At 42.8% G+C, this 24,070-nt stretch overlaps 1 protein-coding gene across 1 annotated transcript in view; it reads right to left on the reverse strand.

The window, feature by feature from the left end:
• TTC39C (tetratricopeptide repeat domain 39C) overlaps window positions 1–24,070 on the reverse strand; it is a 106,059-nt gene that overhangs the window by 36,074 nt on the left and 45,915 nt on the right. The window contains exons 2-6 of the mRNA XM_032859749.1: window positions 23,262–23,310; window positions 20,863–20,991; window positions 18,368–18,482; window positions 9,072–9,426; window positions 7,138–7,306 (exon numbers count right to left, since the gene is read on the reverse strand). Coding sequence (XP_032715640.1) covers window positions 7,138–7,306; window positions 9,072–9,426; window positions 18,368–18,482; window positions 20,863–20,991; window positions 23,262–23,310 — 817 coding nt within the window. The remainder of the gene's footprint in view (window positions 1–7,137; window positions 7,307–9,071; window positions 9,427–18,367; window positions 18,483–20,862; window positions 20,992–23,261; window positions 23,311–24,070) is intronic.

Here is a 24,070-nt window from a genome sequence, read left to right on the forward strand (position 1 = left end):
TTGTGATCTCTCTCTGTCAAATAAATAAATAAAATCTTAAAAAAAAAAAAAAAAGAACTGAGTTCAAACTGCTTTCATTTGCCTCCTTATGGAAATAAAAAGAAAACCATGCAGCAGTACAGGCTGCTGAGACCATGCACAAAATAATGAACGATTATACTCCAGCCTAATATTTCTTGAGTATAATCTCTTACCAGGTAGCAGGAGCTACGGAACAGTTTCTACTCTTTGATTCTAATAATGACACCACTGGAACTATACCCAAAGAAATAACTTAAAAAAAAAAAAATGCTAGCTATCGAAGTACTTACTATCATAGTGAAATACTGGGCAACAATACAGAAGCAATAATCAAATATCCCAACAATTTCCCAACAAGGAAATATCAAATTATTAACACAACAGAAATCTAAATGGTCTGCATACTGGTTACTTAAAAAAACAAACTAGTTTAAAACAGATCTGTAAATGAAACTGCATAAAGTCTCATGTGTGTATTAAAGATCACAAAATAATTTGAAAACAGCTTATTTATATTACTGGATTATTTTTTACGAAGTTGCTTAACATCTTAAACTATTATACACATGTTTTAAAAGGAGAGGCCTTGCTTGTCACCTGCAGCATGCAGGAGGGAAGACGCTGTGACAACCCACTTATTACTTCTTGTGATTCAGCATTCATGCTGCTGACCCGCAGAATCCGTTTAGCAATACGGTTATCAAGGACACCTAACAATAGATTGCGCTTTTAACCCCTACTCTTAGGACTAGGGCTAATGTAGGCAAGGGAAAGCTCATCCTCTTATGCATATTTAGTGAGCTCAGGGATAAAATTCATTAACTTTCTACTTGTTTTTCAGCCCAACAGCCTGTAATGATAGTTGAAAGAACAGCATATGTATTTAACCTATTAGCAATTTGGGTTACTATCCTTTTCTCATTTCAGTGAACAGAGTTATTGAACCACATGATACAGATTTATCTTTTTATTTATTTATTTATTTATTTGCCAGACGGAGATCACAGAGAGGCAGGCAGAGGAGAGAGGCAGAAGCAGGCTCCCTGCTGAGTAGAGAGCCTGACGTGGGGCTCAAGCCCAGGACCCTGAGATCACCACCTGAGCCCAAGGCAGAGGCTTTAACCCACTGAGCCACCCAGGTGCCCCGATACAGATTTATCTTGCTGGAAAATGGAGACAAATATATACCCCCCCCCCCTTCTCTCCTACAGCAGCTTGAACCAATCCCTTGGTCTGTGTTCTTCTAAGAATAAATGGCAACTCTATTTTTCAGCTCCTGAGGTAATAAAGAGAACCCACGTAGGATGGAGGAAGAGAAGACTACAATTAACAGAACTTCAGGGAATTATTTTTCTTCCTGCATTGCCTTTTTCCTGATCCTATAAATAACAGCATGACATCATGCTGGCCAGGCCCACTGTTCAAATACAAGAGGCAGACTTGCTCGGCGACAGATGCAAAGAAACGAAAGAAACGCTGCTAAGGAACAGCTCCAATCCTGTCACATGCCCCAGAGACGAGCGTGAGCTAGGACCCAGGCCCTCCGTGGTGGGCAGCACCTCTGGGCTGGCCCCTGCGGACCTCCTGTCTCTTTCCTCTAGCTGATAAATTAATCACCAAAGGGATCAAGCTCCACTTTTCTGTCCCTGTCACAATCATGAACGGATGGGCTAAAAAGCAACACAGACCTCCCACTGACTCTGGGGAGCGCCAGTGAAAAATGTCACTTCATCTTAATAAAAGTACGGGAAGAAAGCACTACAGTCCATTTTTTAAAAGGGGACTCAGCTGAAGTCACCTGAAATAACGGGCAGGAGGAAGGTCTACAGACAGGACGCACACTGGCGCAGATGTGTGCGACCCTTTCCCATAGAACTTCGTAGCCCGCTGACGCAGAGGAACCCCAACCCTCTTAGAAGGAGAGAGGATGGCAGGTTGATGTGAATATGGTGGAGGGAAGGTCAACCATCAAAGAAGCCCTGAAGGGCTCTGTTCTGGGAAAGAAGCCACAACCTCTTATGGGCCTTCTCAGAAGGAAGGGGAGGAGGACAAGTACAAAACAGGGGAGCAGACTGTAGTGACAAGGCTGCATTTCTCAGAACAAACAAAGCAGCTTCAAATAAGAGAGGGGAGATGATTGGGACACACACACACACACACACACACGAAAGGTAGGGCTCATCAAAACTTCTTCAGTGTGGCCTCTATGAGGCCTTGCACAAACTTCCTTTTGTCCTCACAAAGCAGTACTGTGATTGTAATGGTCTGAAAGGCAGCTACAGTCAAGGGCCTCACAGGCTGAATGGTTGGGGGAGATGAGGAGGGTGGGTACTGGGGCTCACGTCCGCTCATTTGGGCGCTCATCACCATAAAGAGAGACTTCATTTCAATCCAATCACTTTTTACCTCATTTATTCAATTCACTTCTTCAGAGTCAGACCCGTCCAGCCAACACGTCAGCATTTAACTATCTGGTTCTGTACCTTCCTTAGGAAGACAATTTGTTAATTCAATTGTGAAGGCAGTTTTGCATCTCCTTCAGGACTGGTCTCAGGAACAGGCGTAGGTGCTTGATAACCAACTTTTTCTTCACAAAGATAGGACATCAGTCCCACTGATTAGTGGATTTCTCACAGATCGACAGACTCATCTATTCAATCAAGAAACATACACTGGGAGCTGGTCTTGTGCAAGCCCCTGACTGCTGTTCCCCAAATCCAAGTCCAACGTTTTAAAATGCTAGCATTCAGGGTCAAATAGTAGGAGTTCCAGCTTAGAAGACAGTTTCAAAATAAGAATTCTCAAAATGCTCGAATAACAACCTCCGTTGTTAGAATGTTTATCACTTTCATTCATTCAGATATTAAAAATTAGCTTCATTACTAGTCATGATATAGTGTATATATGAAAATGTATATCTGTAAAATCAAATACATATATATATATTACATACTAAGTAAATGGTTAAAACTGAAGCGGAGGGAAGTTGTGCAAATCTATTGTTTAAGGGAAAAAGAGGGACTAGAAAAAAAATAAAAACAAGCAATTAAAATGTAGACTTGTCTCAATACTTTTTAAATAACCAAGAAAAACACTCATTTATCACTTGTAGCTTAATGGACATCATTACCATAGGTTTACTGAAAAGTACAAAAATTTGAAACTAGAGCTATAAATTCACATTTTAAAATTGAGATTACTATACAACATCCAGGACCAACTTAAGGGAAAAGCAAATACAGGTGCCATTTGGTACCTGTAGCCCTTCTCCATACATGCCCTGACTTTGCCAACTACGGGCCCAGTTTTACTGATGGCTTTCCACAGCAAAACAATTTTTGTTCCTCTTAAAAAGGAGAAAAGAAAAAAATCTGGCAAACCTACTTCCTAGGCGTAGGCACTCAGAGTAATACCCATCACACACTAGGCTCTGCTTAGCCCATGCTAAGTAACACAGGAACCCATCTGTGCCTCCCAGCAGCAATGACAAGTCACACAGAGAAGTCAGCAGAGACTGGACAGTAGTGAGAACACAGGAGCGGGGAGAAGGCTGGAGCGGGGAGCACACAGCCATGCAGTGGGGAGGAGCAAAGGCGGCAGAGAGAAGATTCCTTCTATGGTCTGGCTGAGCTTTTTGCTTCCGCAGCCCCAAAGAGCACAGGGGCACCCCATTCTGACGCACCCCATGTACCACCAAAGGTGTCGAACTCCACGGCTAGGTCAAGTTAGGCCATAACAGCAGGAAATCATGAAACCATGACAGCAAGGGTCATCAAGGGTCAGGACGGGGTGGCTGTGTCGAAGACCCTCCCCCCGACCCCCCAGAGGCAGTCCAAATTGTCCTGGGCGCACGTCAACAGTTGTTCATGAGATTAAAGAGAGCGGGCAAGTGCACAGGATTTGAAAATAACGTGTGCAGAAAATGGAAACTAACCAGCACGGACTGAGCTTGTCACCCAGTGACAGCGAGCTTATACAAAAGCAGCTATTCAAATTATTTTGTGGATTGACTCACTGAACAAACTTTGTATCCCATGAAGCATCTGCCAGAGTTAAGGCCTGCAGACATGTTCTGTCAGTATTTGTTGATAAAAAGATCTCGGGGGTCCTATCTCTAGCCTAAATGCTGACTGAAAATTGAAAAGAAAAGAAAATTTAAAAAGAAAAAAAAAATTCTCTGCAAGCAGATGTGTCAGCAGAGCCCATGTTTTTCAGCAACCAGGTCTGGGGCGTTACAGGCCTTAAGGGAAGCCTCCTACCAGAGTGATAAAACCCTTCTGGGCTGTCCCTCCCCTACAAAGCCTTCCCCACCTCACCTCCACCTCTGACAGCTTCCTTGGGGTCGCCTGGGAAGACAAATGAAATGCTGGTGTCTGGGCATTGTGAGGGTGATACCAGTAATATTCCAAGCTAGCCCCAAATCCTGTCCTCTTCTGGGCCTTTGGGAAGGACCAAACAGAAAAAACCGGCACTTTCCTTGGCCCCGAGGCTACAGCGCACTCATCAGCAACAGAAACAGATCTTTTGGTCTTTTTTTTTTTTTTTGAAAACCAAGCACCAGTTCGGCAAGCAAGCTGCTTCACGGTGAAGTAGTCCTAACATCCACCACCCACACTCGGATCACACTCTCCCCCCTAGAAGAGCCGGAATGCTTGCCACGAACTGTGTCATGCCAGCTACACACCTCTCCAAACAGCCTCTAGAAGGGTCTGATGGCTGTGGCATCCTCTTCACTAGGAGCATCCCAGCAGCCGTGAATAACTACTCACAGGAATGAACCGTGGCACAGACTAAAACCAACCCCAATTAAGTGTCTGAGGTTGGGGGCGGGGGGGTCATCAGGTTAGCTAAAAGTGAAGCTCTTTTGTTTTAAAATAAAAAAGGTACTAAAATGGCTGGCTTACTTTTACATTTCTATCAAACAGCTCTGAAATGCAAGTTAGGGCATTCATTGATCTGGGGGAGTAACCAGAGAAATCTAAATAATGCCCAGTGCTAAGGTGCCTTATTGCTGTGCTGCACACAATTACAAATTCTGGCTCTCACCCCTGGTGGTAAAATTGTTCAACACTGAACCTAGTCTCTTCATGTTCAGAGTTATTCAAAATATATAATGCCTGCCCTTTAAGAAATGGGCATTTAATGGGGGCACCTGGGTGACTGAATTGGTTAAGCGGCCAACTCTTGGTTTCCACTCAGGTCATGATCTCAGGGTCATGAGTTCGAGCCCCACATCAGGCTCCATGCTGGCGGGGAATCTGCTTGAGATTCTCTCTTTCCCTCTGCCCCTCCCCTACTCATTCTCATTCTCTCTCTCAAAATAAATAAATCTTTAAAAAGAAAAGGACATTTAAGAAAACACTGACCCTGTAACTCAACTTCCATGAAAAAATGGTCACTGAAGTGAGAAGGCTTAGTCAGCTTAAAATGCTTTTAGACAGTGCGATTCTGTCCTGCACAAACCCAAGGGAGCAGAGGAACTTTAGTAAACTAAACTTCCTTCCCTATGTGGAAGACCATAACCCTGAGAGACGGGGCTGCACAGGAAACTGACCGGAACTATGTTTCTAAGACTAAGGGGGAAAATGGGAGACACAGGCCGGAAGGCTCACAAGCCTGACTCCAAAGAAAAACCGTTTCAAGATAATGAGGAAAAAACCAGTTCAGACATAAGTGTAAATAATTCAGATCCTGGTGAGCTTTTTGTACTATGTTTCAATTATAAATCACCAGTAGAGTCTCTAAAATACAACTTCCACATGTAAAGGTGAGAAGTCCTCGGCTTTAAGGAGGCACTTCATGAGAGAAAGGAATTTTTCACGAAGTAATATATACTCTGTTGCCCACAACAACAACAATAATAAATTAATAAACAAATCATCCCTGTGCTCGCAAAAGCATTCCTGGGCAAAAATCTTCAGATGCACCCATGGCGGTTCCTGGGGCCTGACTTCTAGAATCAACTGTGCTACAGGGCACCCAGTTAATGGGGGGACTGAGGTCATGGAAACCTTGCTATGATTCCCTGCAAGCTGCTGGTGCACCTGGCATAATGACCACCTGCTTCCATGGTACAATTTTTTTTTATCATATAAATACTTTTCTCTTCAAATCCTCATGCCCCCAAGCAAGCAGACACACACACACACACACACACACACACACACGAAGAAAAAGAGATATAAAGGAGAAGCAGAGACCCTCCAAAGACCAGGTGTGTTCTGCTTCTAGAAGGAGACAGCCTGGCCTCGTTCACTGCATGAGCCTGGGAAGTTCCTTGAAACCCTCCTCAATCCCTTTTTCTTTTCTTTTCTTTTTTTTTTTTTTTTTTTTTTAGAATTTTTTTTTATTGGGAGGGAGGGGAGCAAAAGTGGGGTGGGAGGCGGGGGGGGGGTGGGGGGGGGGGGGAGAAGCAGGGTCCCTGCTGAGCAGAGAGCTCGATGTAGGGCTCGATCCCAGGACCCCAAAACCATGAACTGAGCTGAAGGCAGAGGCTTTAGCCCACTGAGCCACCCAGGCGCCCCTGGATCCCTTTTTCTATGAAATGCAGATGACATTTTGTATCTATGTCCTAGGTTTGCTCTGGGGATTAAATGGGATATCACGAATAAAGCGCCTGGCAGAGGACCGGCCCAAAGGAAGCCCATGAAAAGGCAACAAAAGCTACTACTGTTTCAAAGCTGATGGCGTCCTTGACATTTCACCCAATAACTTGTGCATAAATCAGTCCTTAACCAAAACGAAAATTTAGAAACAGATTATCAGTAACCCCAGCAAAAAAAAAAAAAAAAAAAAGGATCATATCTTGTGTTCTTCACGGAAGACATGTGCTATGCTCCTGTGTCTTCGGCTGAGAGCACACCAATCTCGTCTCATTACCCACGAGAGCGCTCACCCGTGCCCCGCCCACGTCTCCCCAACAGAAGGTTACTGACTAACATCCTGGGTTCCTGGAAGAGGCTTTTGTAGCAACAATGCAGCGAAAAGCACAAGAACGAAACGTTCCTTGGCCCAGTGACATTTGGGCTCGTTCTGATAGGAGCCCCCCGGGGGCGGGGGAGTTGCAGAGCCGCTCCACAGAAGGCTTTATGTAAAAACAAGAGGAAGGCACGGTACCTCTAATCGTTGTATGCGTCCCTTGAAAAACATGAAGAGGGAGGAATTTGGATAAGCAGCTTCTTTTTTGAGAAGAATTTCCTTGGCTTCATCCAGGCCTGCTTTGTTATCACTGCCATCCAAGGCAAAAAACGGGCGGACTACAGTATGATACCAGAGCAGAGCCAATCTAAAGAAGAGGGAGAGAAACATTGAGCAAGACTTTTCGTATAGCAGTTCCACTTTTTAAAAACTTCAGAGCACTGTCCTTCCAAAAGGCTTACTGCGCAGTCTTTGAAGAAATAAATTCAGAGTATCTTTCCCCGTATTAATTTTATCAATATTTGGAAAACTGAAACTTTGGCACAGCATATATATAGATCAGCACACTCCTATCAGGTGAGAGGAGAACAATAGGATAAAAGCATTTAGCTTGTCCGAGGCTTCCAGATGGCTCTTGAAGGTATGGACTGACGTAAATCTCTAAATTCTCCAATTCACTCATCAATACACCAGTCAGAAACAGTAACTGGTTATCATGAATTTACTGTCCCCTCATAATAAAAGCATTACTTTTTTGCAAAAGAAAATGCTATTTTCTCCTGTGTTCGCAAAGTTAGGGTGTAAGCCTCAGAATCCAAATTTAAATATGGGAAACACAAACACAAACTCTATTCGAATGGGTTAAAATAATTGAGAGAACAGAAAAAAGGCTCTTTCTCTGGCCTTTGAGGATGCTCAATTCAAAAAAACAATTATTTAAAAGTCCCTTACTTCAAACTCATCCTTTCAAGAAAAATACCATGTTAAATAAACTAGGTAAATAAAATAGATTCATTAGAATCTGCTTTAATGAACAAAAATCTTGTACCAACACATGAAATATTTTTCTTAAAATGTACACTTCTAGCATTGTTTATAAAATTGGTTCTTTTCTGGAGATCAGACTTATTTACATTACTAATTCATTTCTTTCTAGTACTAAGATATAAATAAGCAAATTATCACATGTTACAAAAATGTTAAACCAAATTAATGAAATACCACTGTTTATGCAATTTAATGACTTTGGGGAGGCACATTTTCAAAATGAAAATTTAATGATATTTTTATAGCTACCAACTAATTAAGAGTGAGTATCCAAATTCCTCAACACTGATAGGAGTTGAAACAGAGCTCACTACAGTTCTCTGTGGCATCAACATTTTTTGAAAAAACTGGTAAGTAGTATAATGTCAATGGACATTTAGTGTCTGATAAAATTACTCAAATTGCACATGGTAGATATTTACCAGAATGGAAAAAAAAATCATAGTTTTTAACTGATGGAGGAATGGGTGAATCCTTGCTCTGGATAGTTATACCAGCTTCTCCACATTCCTGTGTAAATAAATCTCATTTTGGTTTACTCAACAGGACTCAATTTAGTTGACCAGCACAAAATATCCAAGCCACATAGGAGAGACTAATGAACCAACCAGGATCAAAGAAAATTACCCAGTATCAAGGTTCTCCGTAAGGATAAAAATTTCAAAATATATATATATATGTTTATAAAAAATAAAATTAAAAAAAAATTTCAGACTCACTGAAATTCTTATTCCTTAAAAATTCAAAAATTAGGATCAGGAATCTCAGTGACTGTGATCAAGGTCACAAAAACGCCTTATCAAATCATTGGAGGTTGAAAATAGGCGATCATTTTACCTGTTTAAAATAATACAAGACTCGGGAGAGTCAAGAACAATGTCCTGCTCTCTAACATCCGCTCCAAAGTCAGCTTACAAATAACCACCAGAAATGCAGTTCTTGGCCTTGCATTAAAAGACATAAGGTGTGGCATCATGTCAACCAACCAAGCTATTTACCTGCAGTTTCCTTTAAAGGCTTTGATTGTCGTTTACTTACTTTCAACACTATATTATCTACCAAAGCATTGCAATACAGCTACTCACGTAGCTAAAGGGGCCTTCATGTCCTTACTTTCGCTTGCATACATCAGTGAAGAAAGCCCTTGCAGGCGGTCTCCAGGAAAACCCAGCAGGTTGATGATTTTGAGCAGGTTGGGGGGCACCATGGATATGCAAAGGTGAAAAAGGCCATATCCAAAGCTAACAGCACCTTTCAGTCTGTTTAGAGACTCCTCAGACACCCCTTCAGCCACAATGTGATTATCATTTGCAGCATCAGAAGTCAAAGTCTCTTCAGTTAGCTTCTTCTGATACAGCTCCTGAAGGGCATTGATGTCCAGATAGCATTTATTATAAATCTTCCAGGCTTTCCTAAGGATCCACCCACCTTTTATATAGGCTACAGAGAAGGGAAGAAAGCAGGAGAAAAACAAGCATTCAAAATAATTTTACTGTAATGATAAGGGACATTGAAGAATTACCTGAAATTCAAGCAAAAATTTAAAAAACAAAAACAAGAAAAATGACCATCATCTCCCATTGCATCTTGTTTTCTGCGGAGGGCTCCTTATTTGCTGCCCTTTACTACACTGGATGACCACTCGGCAAGAACCACGTATTTTTCCTCACCGTTCTACGAAGTCCCTCGCACATGAGCTGGGACGTAGTAGCTGACACTCGCTGCAAGGCTCAGTGCGTGACTGCCAGCACGCAAGCGTCCCATGAACCTGACTTTTGTTCCACACGCTCCGTGAAACACGGACCTCCACCGCGTTTCTGAACTACCACGGCAACTTTGCCGATAAACCTCTTTCAGGACTCCTCATGTTTGTCTACTCTGTGTCTCATTCCTCCAGAAGTTTTAAGTCTAATTCACTGCTAAAAGTACACCCGAGCATTAAGCATGGCAACTTGCCAAAAAAATAAAACAAACCAACAAAAAGGATGAATTTGTACTTATTGGGTGAACAAATGGGCAGTTCACTAAGGTATAAGTCATTGGTGTTCAGTGCAGCAATGCAAACCATCCCCCATTCATCTGTGTCTAATGCCTACTGCGTGGCTTCAGCTCACCTTACTAGGATGCCAATATTTGGTCTATGAGGATGATGCTCAGCCCCTACCCCCTCCTACATGCAGAAAGATCCAGGGAAGGCAGGTGGCAGAAAGAAGCTACGTCACACCAGAGGTGAGAAGATGTTATTTATGAAGCTGCTTCCACTATTTCCTGTCAGACCAATTTTTAACACAGTCCTCATCTCTGAAAGAGATTTCACAGACACAACATGGGATTTGCCCAGTTCCAGGGCCCACTAGCCCCTCTCACACAAGCCCACGGGTCCTGCCTCACCCTCTTCTCCTGTGAACACTTACACATCTTCTGATGGGAGAGGGAAGGGGGAGCTGACTTATCTGTGCTTATCTGAGTGTATCAACGCCATACTTCTCAGCAAAGGTCTTCTATAAGGGATTTTCTACAGAAAAGAGCTGATACGCTCAGCCCAGTTACCAATATGGCACCAGTCATCTGACCCCAGTGCACCAATGGAAAACAAGATGAGCTGTCCTGGGCTTCTGGGCCCTTTAGAACAGTGGAAAAAGAAGTTCGTAAGAAGTTATTTTTAAACTACAGAAAATATGTAACATAAAATCTGACTTTAAAAAGTCTAATCCAAAAGTGATCTAAGAACACATGGTCTATACAGAAAAGAGCCATCAGAGCAGGCCTACTGCTAGCCTTTGAAAGGCCCACTTACTAGATTGGCCCACGGTTGGGGCTGTGAACTTGGACTTGGGAGGGTTTCCAGCACTCTCAGAAAGGATACGAGTAGCTCACTGTGCCTGCCACCCTGCTTAAAGAAGTAGTATGTTTTACGTTGAACACCTGCTTTCCCCCTGGGGACCTGGAATTTGGGTACGTGCAAGACAGGGTGTATCTACGCATGGTCAGCCCCCAACAAAAGTCTGGGTGCTGGGTCCCTAACGCTTCCCAATTGATAACAAACCTCACTGGCCAGAGAATTAAGCATGTCCTATGCGACTCCACTGGGAGAAAATTTGGGGCCGCTTGTGCCTGGGTCTTCCTGGACTTCATCCCATGCACTGTTTCCCTTTGGTCATTTTGCTTTGTATCTTTTGCTGTAACAACTCACAGCCATGAGCCTGATTATATACAGAGCCTTCCTGGGAAATCACTGCATCTGAGGGTCTTAAGGACCCCCGATCCATGGAATCAAGCTAATATTTTACTTCACTGTATCCATTTCTTGACAAATGATAACCACATCTCCTATGGGATGACCATTCAAAACACAACCAACCCATAAGTTCCAAGTTCTAGATTGTTGCCATCCTGTAGATTAAGTCCACTTAAAAGAATAGTTACTGTAAGAGAGGATGAACAAACAAAATGAAAGCTTTATTTTTAAGGAAACTATTTTTATAACTTTATAGTTATAAAAGTAATACACATTTGAAACAACTCATTTAGTTCAATTTAGAAAAAAAAAAAAATTTTTTTTTAACCAACTGAGCCACCCAAGCACTCCAATGTAACAAAAATATTTACTGAATAAATATTACATTTCAGGCACAGTTCTAGGAGAATCAAAGGGAAGTAAGACACAGATCCCGCCTATCAGAGGCACAATGACTCTTCCCTTCTAAATGGAAGTACCGCAAGAAAATGAAAGGTCGGAGAAAACCCTGAAACCTATGGACTAACAAAGCACTCTGATTGATCCTGTACCCCCACAAACAGGATACTCAATTAGGACCCAAAAAGCCCACGTTTGAGTGGAAAAACAGAAAAAGAAAAAAGGAACACAAAACCAACTGGGATCCAATAAAAAGGAAAACACTGGCTACAGATTTAAAAAATGAAAAAAAAAAAAAAGAAAATGTGCAAATCCCTAAAACTGTTCATTAGCTATTGTGTTCCTATTATGTGCCTAGCACCTTGCCTGGCAACCGAGGGATATAAAAAAACCAGAAGACATAATCTCAGCCCTTCGAATGCCCACAATAGAACTGGAAAATAGAACAAATGAAAAAAAAAAAGTGCATAACATAAGACTATATATAGCTCTATGTGCTTGTTTATGTGCCCCACTAGGGTCATATGGAGAAAAATGAAAACAAATCATGTTGAGATGATGGGTGAGTTGTTCCTTATTTCCTTTTTGCCACTAAACTTTTCTATGTAATAAATATATAAATGAATTACTGCAGAATAAGTATGGCAGGATTTCAGTAGAAAACTTCACTCCTTCCTCCCCCCAGGCCTAACTGGAAATCTTAAGAAAAAGGGTTAATTCCATTTACTCCTGCATTTCTGGGCTGCTATGGCTTCACTCAGGAAGCAGAGCTTCCATCTTGGGAAACGTAGCATTCCAGGAGCGAGGAAAACGACTGTGGGAGTCTAAAGGAGCAGGTGGGCAAGCCGTTCAGAGCCAGAGTCAAACAGGGGACACAGAGACCAAAGGGGACAGGGATGGCGTACGTGGGTTACGGGGCCCCCTGATGTCCCACTAAGGGCCTGCACAGAAGCAGCAGGCTACTTCTAGGACTGGGGGGAGGAGACCGCCCGTGTTAGAGAAATGCACTGTAGTAATCCAGATCTCAGGTGAAGAGTCGTAGCGAAGGATGGTAGGAATGGAAACGTCAAAATCCATCAGTGCCAACTGCACAGACCCAGTCAACAAAAAAAAATGACAATGGTAAAAACCCTGTTTTTGTAAAATAAAACATAATTCAACAGGTCTTTCATTTCCTGCCTAAGAGAGGAGTTTAGGCATCCGTGTTTAAAAGCATATATTAAAATATGTAGTAACAAGTTTTAATGCCTTCAGAACCCAAAGTTTTGACTAAGTCAAAGACTATAATCTGTGCAAGACAAAGTTAATGAGAAAGATGTAGAGGCAGATTTTGTCTTTGCTACTCTCTGAGCTCATGGCAGAGAAACAGCTTCCCCAGGACTCTCACCCTACTTCCCTGTCCCCAGTGCTGGAACCAAAACATGTGGGCACAGCCAGACTGGGTCTAGAGAACAAAGGCCCAGTGAGGAGCCGGCAGAGCCGGCCACATGCTCCACGGAGACCGCAATGCAGTTCCCGCTGGAGGGACCCCCCAGCCGCCCTGAAGCTACAGCAATGCAGCTCATGAGCACACATTTTCCCAAAAGGCACAGAAACCGTACTGAAGAGCCCCACATCCTGCACAGCCCTCCCTATGGCTCCTCCAAAAGGTCAAATATAAATCATTCAACCACTGCTCTCGGTGCCTCTGAAGGAAGACACACACAGCAGAAAACCACAAACCATTTGCCTTCCCCTATTCAGACCAGCCTCAGTCAGCTGGGTGTAGCGAGAGAGGAAAGTTGGTCCCCATTAAGGGAAGGGTGGCACGGGGGCGGCGGGAGGCAGGCAGCGGGAGTCCTTCCCAGGAAAGGACAAGAATTGTCTAGAAAGTGAAAATACCAACTCATACTAATTGATGTTGGGATACATCTTAGAGATTTTTCATGGGATCGTAACTGGTGGGACCCCCCCACCACAGCATTCTGTCGGTTCACTTATCCTATGTGAGGCTGTTTAAAAATGGTTTTGTTTTCACTTCCAAAATACTTCTAAAAGACTCACTTTTCCAAGCTCAACTCTTCTTGGGGTTCAGCGGTGTGCCGCTCCTTTCTGAATGGCATCACCCTTCCTTCGTCCCTTCAATTCACACATGACACACCCACCGTGCGCGAGGGAACAGCACAGCGGGTGCCAAGGACATAGAGGGGGAAAAGGGACTTCCGTTCTTCTCACCCTGCTCAGGATCTTGCTTGCTCTGCCCCAGGCAGTTTCCCAGCGGCTCACGCCCTGTGCGCCTGATCTGTGACTGACTTACACGTCCGGTGGGTAGAGTATCCCCTGAATTAGAAAGGACGCGCTCCTCTCTCCCCTACCAAGCCGGATGTTCCCTCAGGGCAAGAGCTGCATCCCACTCCTCTCTAGAGCCCTGGCACCCATCACCCCACAGTGCGGGGGGCAAAGCAGGGGCTCCGTAAGCGTGGGCAAAAAAGCAGGCAGACATCGCTGCTGCCCTCAAGATTTCAGTCAAATACTGTGGACAGACACGTGCCCAAAATTTTGTGCTGCTTTGTGACGAACTCTCTGACTGGGCACAGAAGTCATGTAGGACAGCAAAGGGCAGATGACGAAGTGAGGAAAGAAGGCTGGAAGGAAGCTGGCCTGGGACGTCCTGGAGAGGCGAGAGAACCATAAAGGGGCTGAGGGTCTTCCACACTGAGAGGGCAGCAAGCACAAAGGCAGGGGCAGCACAGGGCGTTCAGGGAAGCACCGGGAGCTCGGCTTAGCAGGCTGCTGGGAAGGCAAGCAGGCAGGTTCGTACAGGCCACTTGAGGAAGGAATTCAAACTTTCCCTGCAGGAGATGTAGAAGAGCCAAGTGCTTAAAGCACAGGTCTAACGAGTTTTAGGAAGATGGCTCCCAGGGCAACACAGAGAATGGGGTCTGGAGAAGCAGGGGACTCAACAATAGGCTGTCCCCCGTGCCAGGGGCTAGGGCCATAGGATACGAGCAACCACGGCTGGGTTTCTGGGCCTCTCGGAGGGCAGAGGCCCGTGGAACCAGGCTAAGGTGACAGTGGAAAATGGTGAGGACACTAGGAATTCAGGTATGAAACAAGAAACCCAGGGCTCAGGCCCGGGTTCTGTCCTCACTAACAAGGTCTGTCAACTCAGCCTCATCGAAGTCACGCAGCCTCAACTGCCTCACCCGTGAAAGAAAGCAAACTCAGCTGAGGAAAATTTATCAAGCCTCTATTATGCCAAGAACACAGAGGTGAGTACAACATAGGGCCTATCCTCAAGTCTAAAAGGAAGGAAAGGGGCGCCTGAGTGGCTCGGTGGGTTAAGCCACTGCCTTCAGCCCCCGTCATGATCTCAGGGTCCTGGGATCGAGCCCTGCATTGGGTTCTCTGCTCAGCAGGGAGCCTGCTTCCCCCTCCCTCTCTGCCTACTTGTGATCTCTCTCTGTCAAATAAATAAGTAAAATCTTTAAAATAAATAAAATAAAAGGAAGGAAAGGAAACAAAATAAGGTGGCAAGTACCATAAAACAGGTTTTAAAAATAGCTTCTTTGTGTTATGAAAGTAATGAATATCTGCTCATTGGGGGAAAAAAAAAAAAACGAGACAAGCAGCCCTGGATAACAGAGTCCATTAAAAAGGTATTTATAAAGTAGCATATAAAATGAAGAGAGATGATGGGATAATCCATTACAAAGAAGTTCAAATGGGAGAAAACACAAGAGTTCTTTTAAAGTATGAAGCATTTAAAAATTCACAGATTCATCCCTACTTGGAGCTCAGACGAGAGTGTGCACACACCCGGCCCCCACTCCAGCACCACCCACTCGAGGTGGGGGAGGGGCACTATAACAAATATCTCCAAGAAGGCAGCTTTTCCGCAAGAAAATTATCCATCAAAAAAGTTTTCTAAGAGGAGTGCCTGGGTGGCTCAGTGGGTTGAAGCCTCTGCCTTCAGCTCAGGTCATGTTCTCAGGGTCCTGGGATCAAGCCAGGCCTCAGGCTCCCTGCTCAGGGGGGAGCCTACTTCTCCCTCTCCTTTTGCTCCTTGGCTCATGCTCTCTCTCAGATGAATAAATAAAAGCTTTAAAAAAAAATGGATTCCAACAAAGTAAGTTTTTTATAGTTTAATAACCCAGTGGACTTGTAAAAGGCTATTGAAGAACATTTTTGGTTGTTTGTTTGAAACAAATAAGGAGATATTCATAAAGCAAATGACCACTGTGTCCATTTATGTCTGTCAGAATTTCATTTCAAGATCAATATCTGTTCAATAAATTATATAGCTTTAGGCAAAACGGAGAGCACTGTTCAAAATCTGTGATAAATGGGATTAAATAATTGATTAATATCAACCTAGTAGGAGAATGGGAAAAGGCAAAGAAGCCAATTTATGAAAGAAATACAGTTTATTAATAAAATATAAAAATACACTGACCTAATAACCAGAAAAGGAAAAAAAAAAAAAAAGGCAAAGCAAAGAACACCTAAATGTCCAAAAGTAATTGGTTAAATAAATCATGGTACATTCATATGAAAAACTACTGTTACTATTTAATAGTTTGAAACTGAGTAACAGGGAAATACGTAAACATGTAAAATACAATCTAAGGGAAATACGTAAAATACAATCTAAGAGGGAAAAGTTGGGTACAAAGCACTATAGATTCCATTTTATAAAAGAAGTATGGAGAAACACAGAACATTAAAGAGTGATTTCTCCAAGTGGTAAGATAAGACATGACTTGCTTTCTTTTTCACCCTTCTCTATTTTCCAAGTTTTCTGTAACAATGCTCAGTAATTTTTAACCAGGATAATGATTTTAGAAATCAACAGCATGAATCGATGTCTCTGTTTCATGAGGGTAAGGAGCATCGCCTGTGCTGCTCACGTAGCACAGGGTTTATCAGCACATCATATGTATTCATTAATTATTTGTCAAACAGACCCATGAATGAGCCAATAAAGGATATACCAACTTTTGGAAATTTTATACACTTCCAGACTAACAAAAGAGTTATAAGATTAACACAAAGAATTCCCAGATACCCTTTACTCTGATTCCCCAAACATTATACTACACTGGATTTATCCTTCTCTCTAGACAGGTATTTTCTCCTAATGGCTAAAATTAGCTCCTCTAAAAAGTCCTTCTTGAGTGTCAGAAAAAAGGAAGTACAAATGCCAGAGATCCTATCTTGACCTGAGAAGTCTAACAGCTCTGCTGCTTTTAATATAGACATGAATGGAGGGCTTCAAGTGGGGGGATTTGTACTGATGTATCCCAGAAATTTCACACGAGCTATGAGCCCTCAACCATGTATCAGGCAAGTCCCAAGAGGAGGATTAGAGAGAAAAACATAGAACAGCAGAACCAAAGCAAAAGGCCAACACATTTTAAAAGAAGGATAAATTCTAGCTAGTCCAAATCTTGGAGGTCAAAATAAAAGTTCCATTTCTGACTTGAGCCAAACAGAAACAAAGCATCCTCAAGAATGAGCCAGAGGAAAGAGACAGGAGAAGGGAGAGGAAAAATCGGTGACTGGCAGTTGAGAGAGAATAGTGTACGTTACAACTCAGCTGCAACAGCCCCTGCTTCATTTAAGGTTTGGAAGGAAATGCTTTTGTGGTTGTGAGTTTTAGCTTATTTCCTTTCGGAATTTTCATTTTTTTCCGAGTAAATCCTATCTGCCAAAGCAGCAAATTTCTCCTGGCAGGATCAGACCGATACTCACATAAGCTGAAGACTTGGTGTCTGTGTTAGAGTCTTCCAGAAGCTGTCAAAGACTCAATTTGAGTCTATAGCTCTCAAGATATCAAAGCTACAGAACCCTGGAAAACAACGGTCTTGGGACAAACTAAGACATTCGTTCATAGTCCTTACTCGAGGTTGTTCAAATGTAGGTCATTCAAATATTTTAGGAAATATTTGGTACCCACTCAGGCCCTCAATTAACAACTTCCTGAAAATTTTAACCTAAACCAGTTATATTTCACTTTAAAGATTATTCACAACTTGATTCTCATAAAGGAAAAGCATGATCTATCTGGCACTAGCAATTTCTCTAACTATGACAGAATTATCTTGAGACAAGAGGATGAAACACTGACTTCAAGTCTAAAACCACTCCCCTAAACACACATTAGGCACTCATGGTTTCAATTTCCTAAGTAAAACTCAGTATCATGCCCCAAAGATGTGCCACATATTTTCAAAGGCTAAAATACAAGGCACTGTAAAAATGGGGCGGGGTGGGGAGGGGGGAGGATTACTTCTTGTGTCCACTGAATTTTGAAAGCCATTAAAAATAATGCTTTGGTGGGACGCCTGGGTGGCTCAGTTGGTTAAGCCGCTGCCTTCGGCTCAGGTCATGATCCCAGCATCCTGGGATCGAGTCCCACATCGGGCTCCTTGCTCAGCGGGAGCCTGCTTCTCCATCTGCCTCTGCCTGCCACTCTGTCTGCCTGTGCTCATTCTGACAAATAAATAAATAAAATCTTTAAAAAATAATAATAATAATAATGCTTTGGGGATGCCTGGGTGGCTCGGTCATAACGCATTCGAATCAGCTCAGGTCACGATCCCAGGTGCTGGGATAGAGCTCCACATCGGGCTCCCTGTTCAGCGGGAGACCTGTTTCTCCCTCTCCCACTCACCCTGCTGGTGTTCCCTCTCTTGCTGTCTCTGTCAAACAAATAAAATCTTAAAAAAAATAGTTAAAAAAATTGATAATGCTTTGACATACCTGACAATTCTTGTTTCACAAACGAGAGCACAGCCAGATAGACCTGACAGTCGGCTATGATTATTTGCCTCTGAAGCCGATCAACCATAGAGGGGGCAGATTTTCGGACGTCAACCTGTTGGGTGGAAAGAAAGTACATGCTGACGAATCACACACAAGAACAGGACTCCATCCAAACCCCCATTACTTGACTGTGCAAAATAATTTCACACAGGAACTGGGAAGCAGGGCATGGAAAGCCAAGACCAGATTTATACCATATTCCCATGAGATCTGGCTGTTTCGTTAACCATACGATGCAGAACATTGTAACAAAAACAAAAAACATTGCAACTCAAAGACAAGTTCTAAGCGAGAACAGTGAAGTTGGTGGACACCAGGAAAGTCAACACAAAAGTTCAGAGGTTTACCTTCTTTGAAACGAGTTCTTACTTATCCAAAATAAAAACCACTAAAGGTAGAAAACATATTCCCCAAAACAGATAAACCGAAAAGCCGCTCTGCAGCCATCTACCTTCGTTCATGTAGGACGAACAGGGTGGGTCATAACTTCAGTGCACACAACTGAGATGTGAGGGTTGAAAACTGACTACATTTTAGTTAAGGAGAAAATAGGTTTGAATGAACCACAAACTGAACTCGGAATTAGGCTATACCTCTAAGATGACTACCTCGATGAAAGAAGCAAAACATAAAACAAAAAAAACCCCAGACTTTTCATAAAATGTTGGTCCTTATTGTAAAGAATGTTTGTAAGTGGAAAAAACTTATCCCCAAATAGAATACTGCTTTTTTTTTTTTTTAATTTGTCAGAGAGAGTGAGCACAGACAGAGAGGCAGGCAGAGGGAGAAGCAGGCTCCCTGCTGAGCAAGGAGCCTGATATGGGACTCGATCCCAGAACCCATGGGATCATGACCTGAGCCGAAGGCAGCCGCTTAACCAACTGAGCCACCCAGGCATCCCAGAATACTGCATTCTTAATGCAAAGTGAACCTGAACAAGATACGCCAAATACTTTTCATCAGCTTTCACAGTAATATAAGATATGCTAGGATCTTTACAAATATGACAATAGCATATATAGTAGACACAAAACAATGAACTGTTTTCCTTTTTTACATTAGCATAATCTATTCTGGTCACTATTGTTGCAAGTGTAGTCCCAGAACTCATTACTTTGCTTAGGCAAATGTCAGTCTATTGATGCTCCCAGTTCTTTGTAATAACATCTACTGTGTGGGGTTGTTGGAAGGTCTAATGAGGTACTGTATGTGAAAACGCTTTTTTCAATTGCAAAGACCCATTATCAATGTTAATCCCTAACATATGTGGTTAGGCATGGAATTAGAATCAGAAGACACACATAAATAACTTAGGGTCTCATGAGGGAACGCTGACCTCGTTACCAGGTAATGTAGGTCAGTGCTCTGAAGGGTCGAGTGTACTATAGGGACAAGAAGGAAACCTACTCAGCACGGCTCTGGGGCTCGGGCAAGAGTCCTTAGAGAAAATGATCTAGGAAGAACTCAAGAAGGAGTAGGAACCAGGTCCAGAGGGAGGAGAATATTCTAGGCAGAGGGAAAGGAAATGCCAAGTCAGCCACAGTAAGGAGTTGGCAAGGAGCAATGGAATGGTAACAGTGGGGGTAAGGACACCGAAAACGAAGCCAGCAACTGACTATTTACATTCTAAAGACTGTATTATGGAGAATGAATTTGAGGCCCGTGAGGCTTGTTGCCGGCAAATGGGGATGGTGGCTGACCTAAGGACATGGCTGGGGTGGAGAGAGAGGTGGATGAACTCCGGAGGCACTTTAGAAAGAGAGCGACAGAACTCGGTCACTGATGAGATGCGGGGTTTGCAGAAGGAGCCAGCAAGGAAAGCTCTGGTCCTTCTGCGGCGTCAAGAGGCTTCCTCGTGGTGGACCCCATCCTCAAGAGCAGAGGTGAAGCAACCTGGACATGAACGAAGATGGGCAGCTTTTGAGGACTATAACCCAAAGACGGGTTTGTCAGTTCAACAGGTAACACAGGTGAGACCCCTGGGCCATCCAGAAACACCAGGGGGTAAGGAGGATGCCTCCCCAAAGACCAGACTGCCACACTGAAAGGTGAAAGCAAAATCAGGAAAAGTGAACTACAATGTTGTTAGGGGAAAAACTAGGTAAATAGCTGAATTCTTCAATAATGCCAAAATGCAACATATTTGAATTATACATTCACACGAAAGCCCCATTACAAACGCTCTTAGCATGTGGCCCATTATGGAAGAAGATAATCTTAAAATAGCAAAAGAATTAATGCACTGAATGGCTTTAAAGACTGACAGGGCAGGTGGGGGTGGGTCCTATTATTCAAAAAAATGTATTTTACATAATCAAAAGCTGTAAGAAGCACATAGTGCTTTCAGTCATATCCAAAATTTCGGAAACCAAGTAAAGGAGCAATGCCCGGCGTCAGCGGCACCCCGTTCACAGCCTCAAGACAGAACTTACATTCTTCTTAATTTTATTCTTGATGGTTTCAATTACTCCAGCCTCTTCGCTTTCACACAGTTTTTCTGTTGTCTTTAAGTCATCACACGCCAACTGCATTTTTTCCTCCTCAAATGTCATCATGGCATTCTTCCAAGAAAGAAATAAGGAAAGAATGAATGAATGAGTCAGTCTCTGGAAATTGAGGCGATTTAATACAACAAAATCCCAAACGAGGACCGCCCCCCCAAATTCAAATTTTATTTGTTGCAAATAAAAGAATTAGAATGTTATAGCCTACCTCAATCATTTCCAAGAACTATAATCTCAATATGAAATAATATACCTCTATCACAACTACATGAAAAAATATAGGGTAGTAAACATTCTCACAGTTACCATTCTAGGATCTTTTTCATTGTTACTGAACGCAGTAACCAAAGCCCTGTGTAATTTCTGATCGGTCCACTTCGTTCAGTTTTTATCGACATCTCACTGAAAAGTTCATTCTCCCCATACATAGACCCCACACATTACCCCGTCAAGACATGCTAACGAAATGTCAGCGACTAGGTTTGCCTTAAAAAGCGTCAGTCTTTTCAGGGACAGCAATTCAAATGGGCTCCTTTACTTGGAACTCGTATTACACTGTCCATAGTGAAAAATTCCACTGGCAGCCTGGTCGGTTTTTCCAGGCCACAATGGACTAGGTAGGGGCAATCCCTTCTCTGCTGAAAACCTGCTACTTTCACCAGTGACACAGAGGTTTCTGAGGTTATGAATGGGCTGTAGGGGCAGAGACCAGACACTTGGTTCTTGGAAGGACCTAATGAGCTCATCGCAGCTAGCACTCTATCATGCCCTATCCATTCAGCGAGCCCTCTCCCCGCTTGGCATTCTAGGCCTCCTTGGTAGGATTCCAGTATACTCTCCCCTTATAGCAAAACCAGGCCACAGCCACCTTTCCCAAGCCCCCTGCCACACTTTCTTTCCAAGCAGACCCCAGCCCTGCTACAACCTCCCTCCCCACCTTCCTCCTCCCAGCCAAGCCTTTGGCTGCATCTCCCTCCCTGCCTTTGTAGTGAGGTGGGTCCTCATGCTGTGATTCCGAGGGTACCACTGTCCTTAAAGTCGGATGCTATGTTTTATTGTAAATGTCAAGCCTTAAAAATTTGTGTTGTATTCCCTGGCAAGAGGAGGAAATAAATAGCCTGAGTGAAAATCCATGTCACCAGAAGCTGGTCTGATGCCTGCAGTGGGGCACCGAGAACAGGCACAGGACACACCAGTCTGCAGAGATCTTCTTAGATCTGAAATTATTTTAACGCTTTCTTTATTTTACTTCACTCGGTCTCTACACATACTGATTATAAATGTGTACACACACACACACACACACACACACATATTTGCTATTATACCATTCTATGATAGTTTGGTTTTTTTTTTTAAGATTTTATTTATTTAACACAGAGAGAGATCACAAGCAGGCAGAGAGTCAGGCAGAGAGAGAGGGGGGAAGCAGGCGCCCTGCTGAGCAGAGAGCCCGATGCGGGGCTCGATCCCAGGACCCTGAGATCATGATCTGAGCCGAAGGCAGCGGCTTAATCCACTGAGCCACTCAGGCACCCCCGATAGTTTCTTTTTAAATTATGTATTTGAAAGTGGTTTGTGTTATATTATACATATTTCTGGGGAAAAAAGCACCCAACTTTCTACATTGCCAAATTTTCTTCAAACACCTAACTGCAACCTATTCCTTCAATTCCTAAATACTAATATTTAAAAATGTAATAGTAACTAATAAGTTTCAACTCTGCTAATTTAACTTGCTTCCCAGTCCACATTTATTCAATATAATTTTAAAGCAAGCCTTTAGTATCCAAAGTCTGACCTTTTTTGTTTTTTAATCCCTAATGCAATTTTTTGGAAGGGTCTTTGCAATTTTATTTTTATTTAAAAAAAAAATTTTATTGGGAAAAACAGAATACTTTGGAAGGTATAAGCATTTAATTTTTTAAATAAAGGGAAAGAGAATATCTCATAGATGCTGGCTAATAGGCAAAACTTTATCATACTTTTAAATGCTAAAAAGATCTGTATCTACAAGGGCACCTGGATGGCTCAGTCAGTTAAGCATCTAACTCTTGATTTCGACACAGGTCATGATCTCAGGGTCGTGAGACTGAGCCCCTTATCAGGCTCTGCATTCAGTGGGGTCTGCCTCAGATTCTCTTTCTCCCTCTCCCTCTGCCCTGCACCCCCCACCCTGTGCATATGCCTGCTCTCTAAAATAAATAAATAAATCTTTAAAAAATTTTAAAAAGTAAAAGATCTGTTATCTATACAGCTAGTAACTTTAAGACATACTTTATATACTTGTTTCCTTCATGCCAATAGCTCTTCCCATACCAACTTACCAAAAAACTGACGAAGCTGGCTCCAAAACTCATTAACGGGCTATGATTTCTGTTAAGAAAACAAAATAAAATTATTTTTAATGTATACTTTTATAAATATTTGATATATTAGGATTACTACATATTCCTAATAATTGGACTGATAAGTAAAGTCTTAAAGGTGATTCAATTTTCCTAAGAAAGGGGCTCCTGGGTGGCTCAGTCAGTTAAGTGCCTGACTACTGATTTCGGTTCAGGTCATGATCTCAGGGTTGTGAGATCAACCCCCATGCCAGGCTCTAAGCTGGGAGTGGAACCTGCTTGAGGCTCTCTCCCTCCCCCTCTCCCCCTACCCTCTTCTCACCCCACTTGTCTCAATTAAAAAAAAAAAAAAATTATCCTAAGAAAAAAGTTGGAGGCAAGGAGGTTCACAGATCTGTCTGCTAAAATAGAACTGCCCAATTCTTCAAAGCAAGGCAAACAAGAAAATCAAATTATAACAGAGACTGCTTTAGTAAACCAACCTGACATCTGCAAACATGTGGCCAACGAAGATGATCGATATTCACTTCAAAAAATGCAAAACATGGGGCACCTGGGTGGCTCAGTGGGTTAAAGCTTCTGCCTTCCGCTCTGCCTCCTGGGATCGAGCCCCACATCGGGCTCTCTGCTCAGCAGCGAGCCTGCTTCCTCCTCTCTCTCTGCCTGCCTCTCTGCCTACTTGTGATCTCTCTCTCCATCAAATAAATAAGTAAAATCTTTTTTAAAAAAATGCAAAACATGTTTGAAACTTTACACACATAAAATATCATTTTTGAAATAGATCAAAG

Source organism: Lontra canadensis, unplaced genomic scaffold (assembly GCF_010015895.1).
Source record: "Lontra canadensis isolate GAN:19392208 unplaced genomic scaffold, GSC_riverotter_1.0 scaffold17, whole genome shotgun sequence".
In the NCBI taxonomy this organism is placed as follows: Eukaryota; Metazoa; Chordata; class Mammalia; order Carnivora; family Mustelidae; genus Lontra; species Lontra canadensis.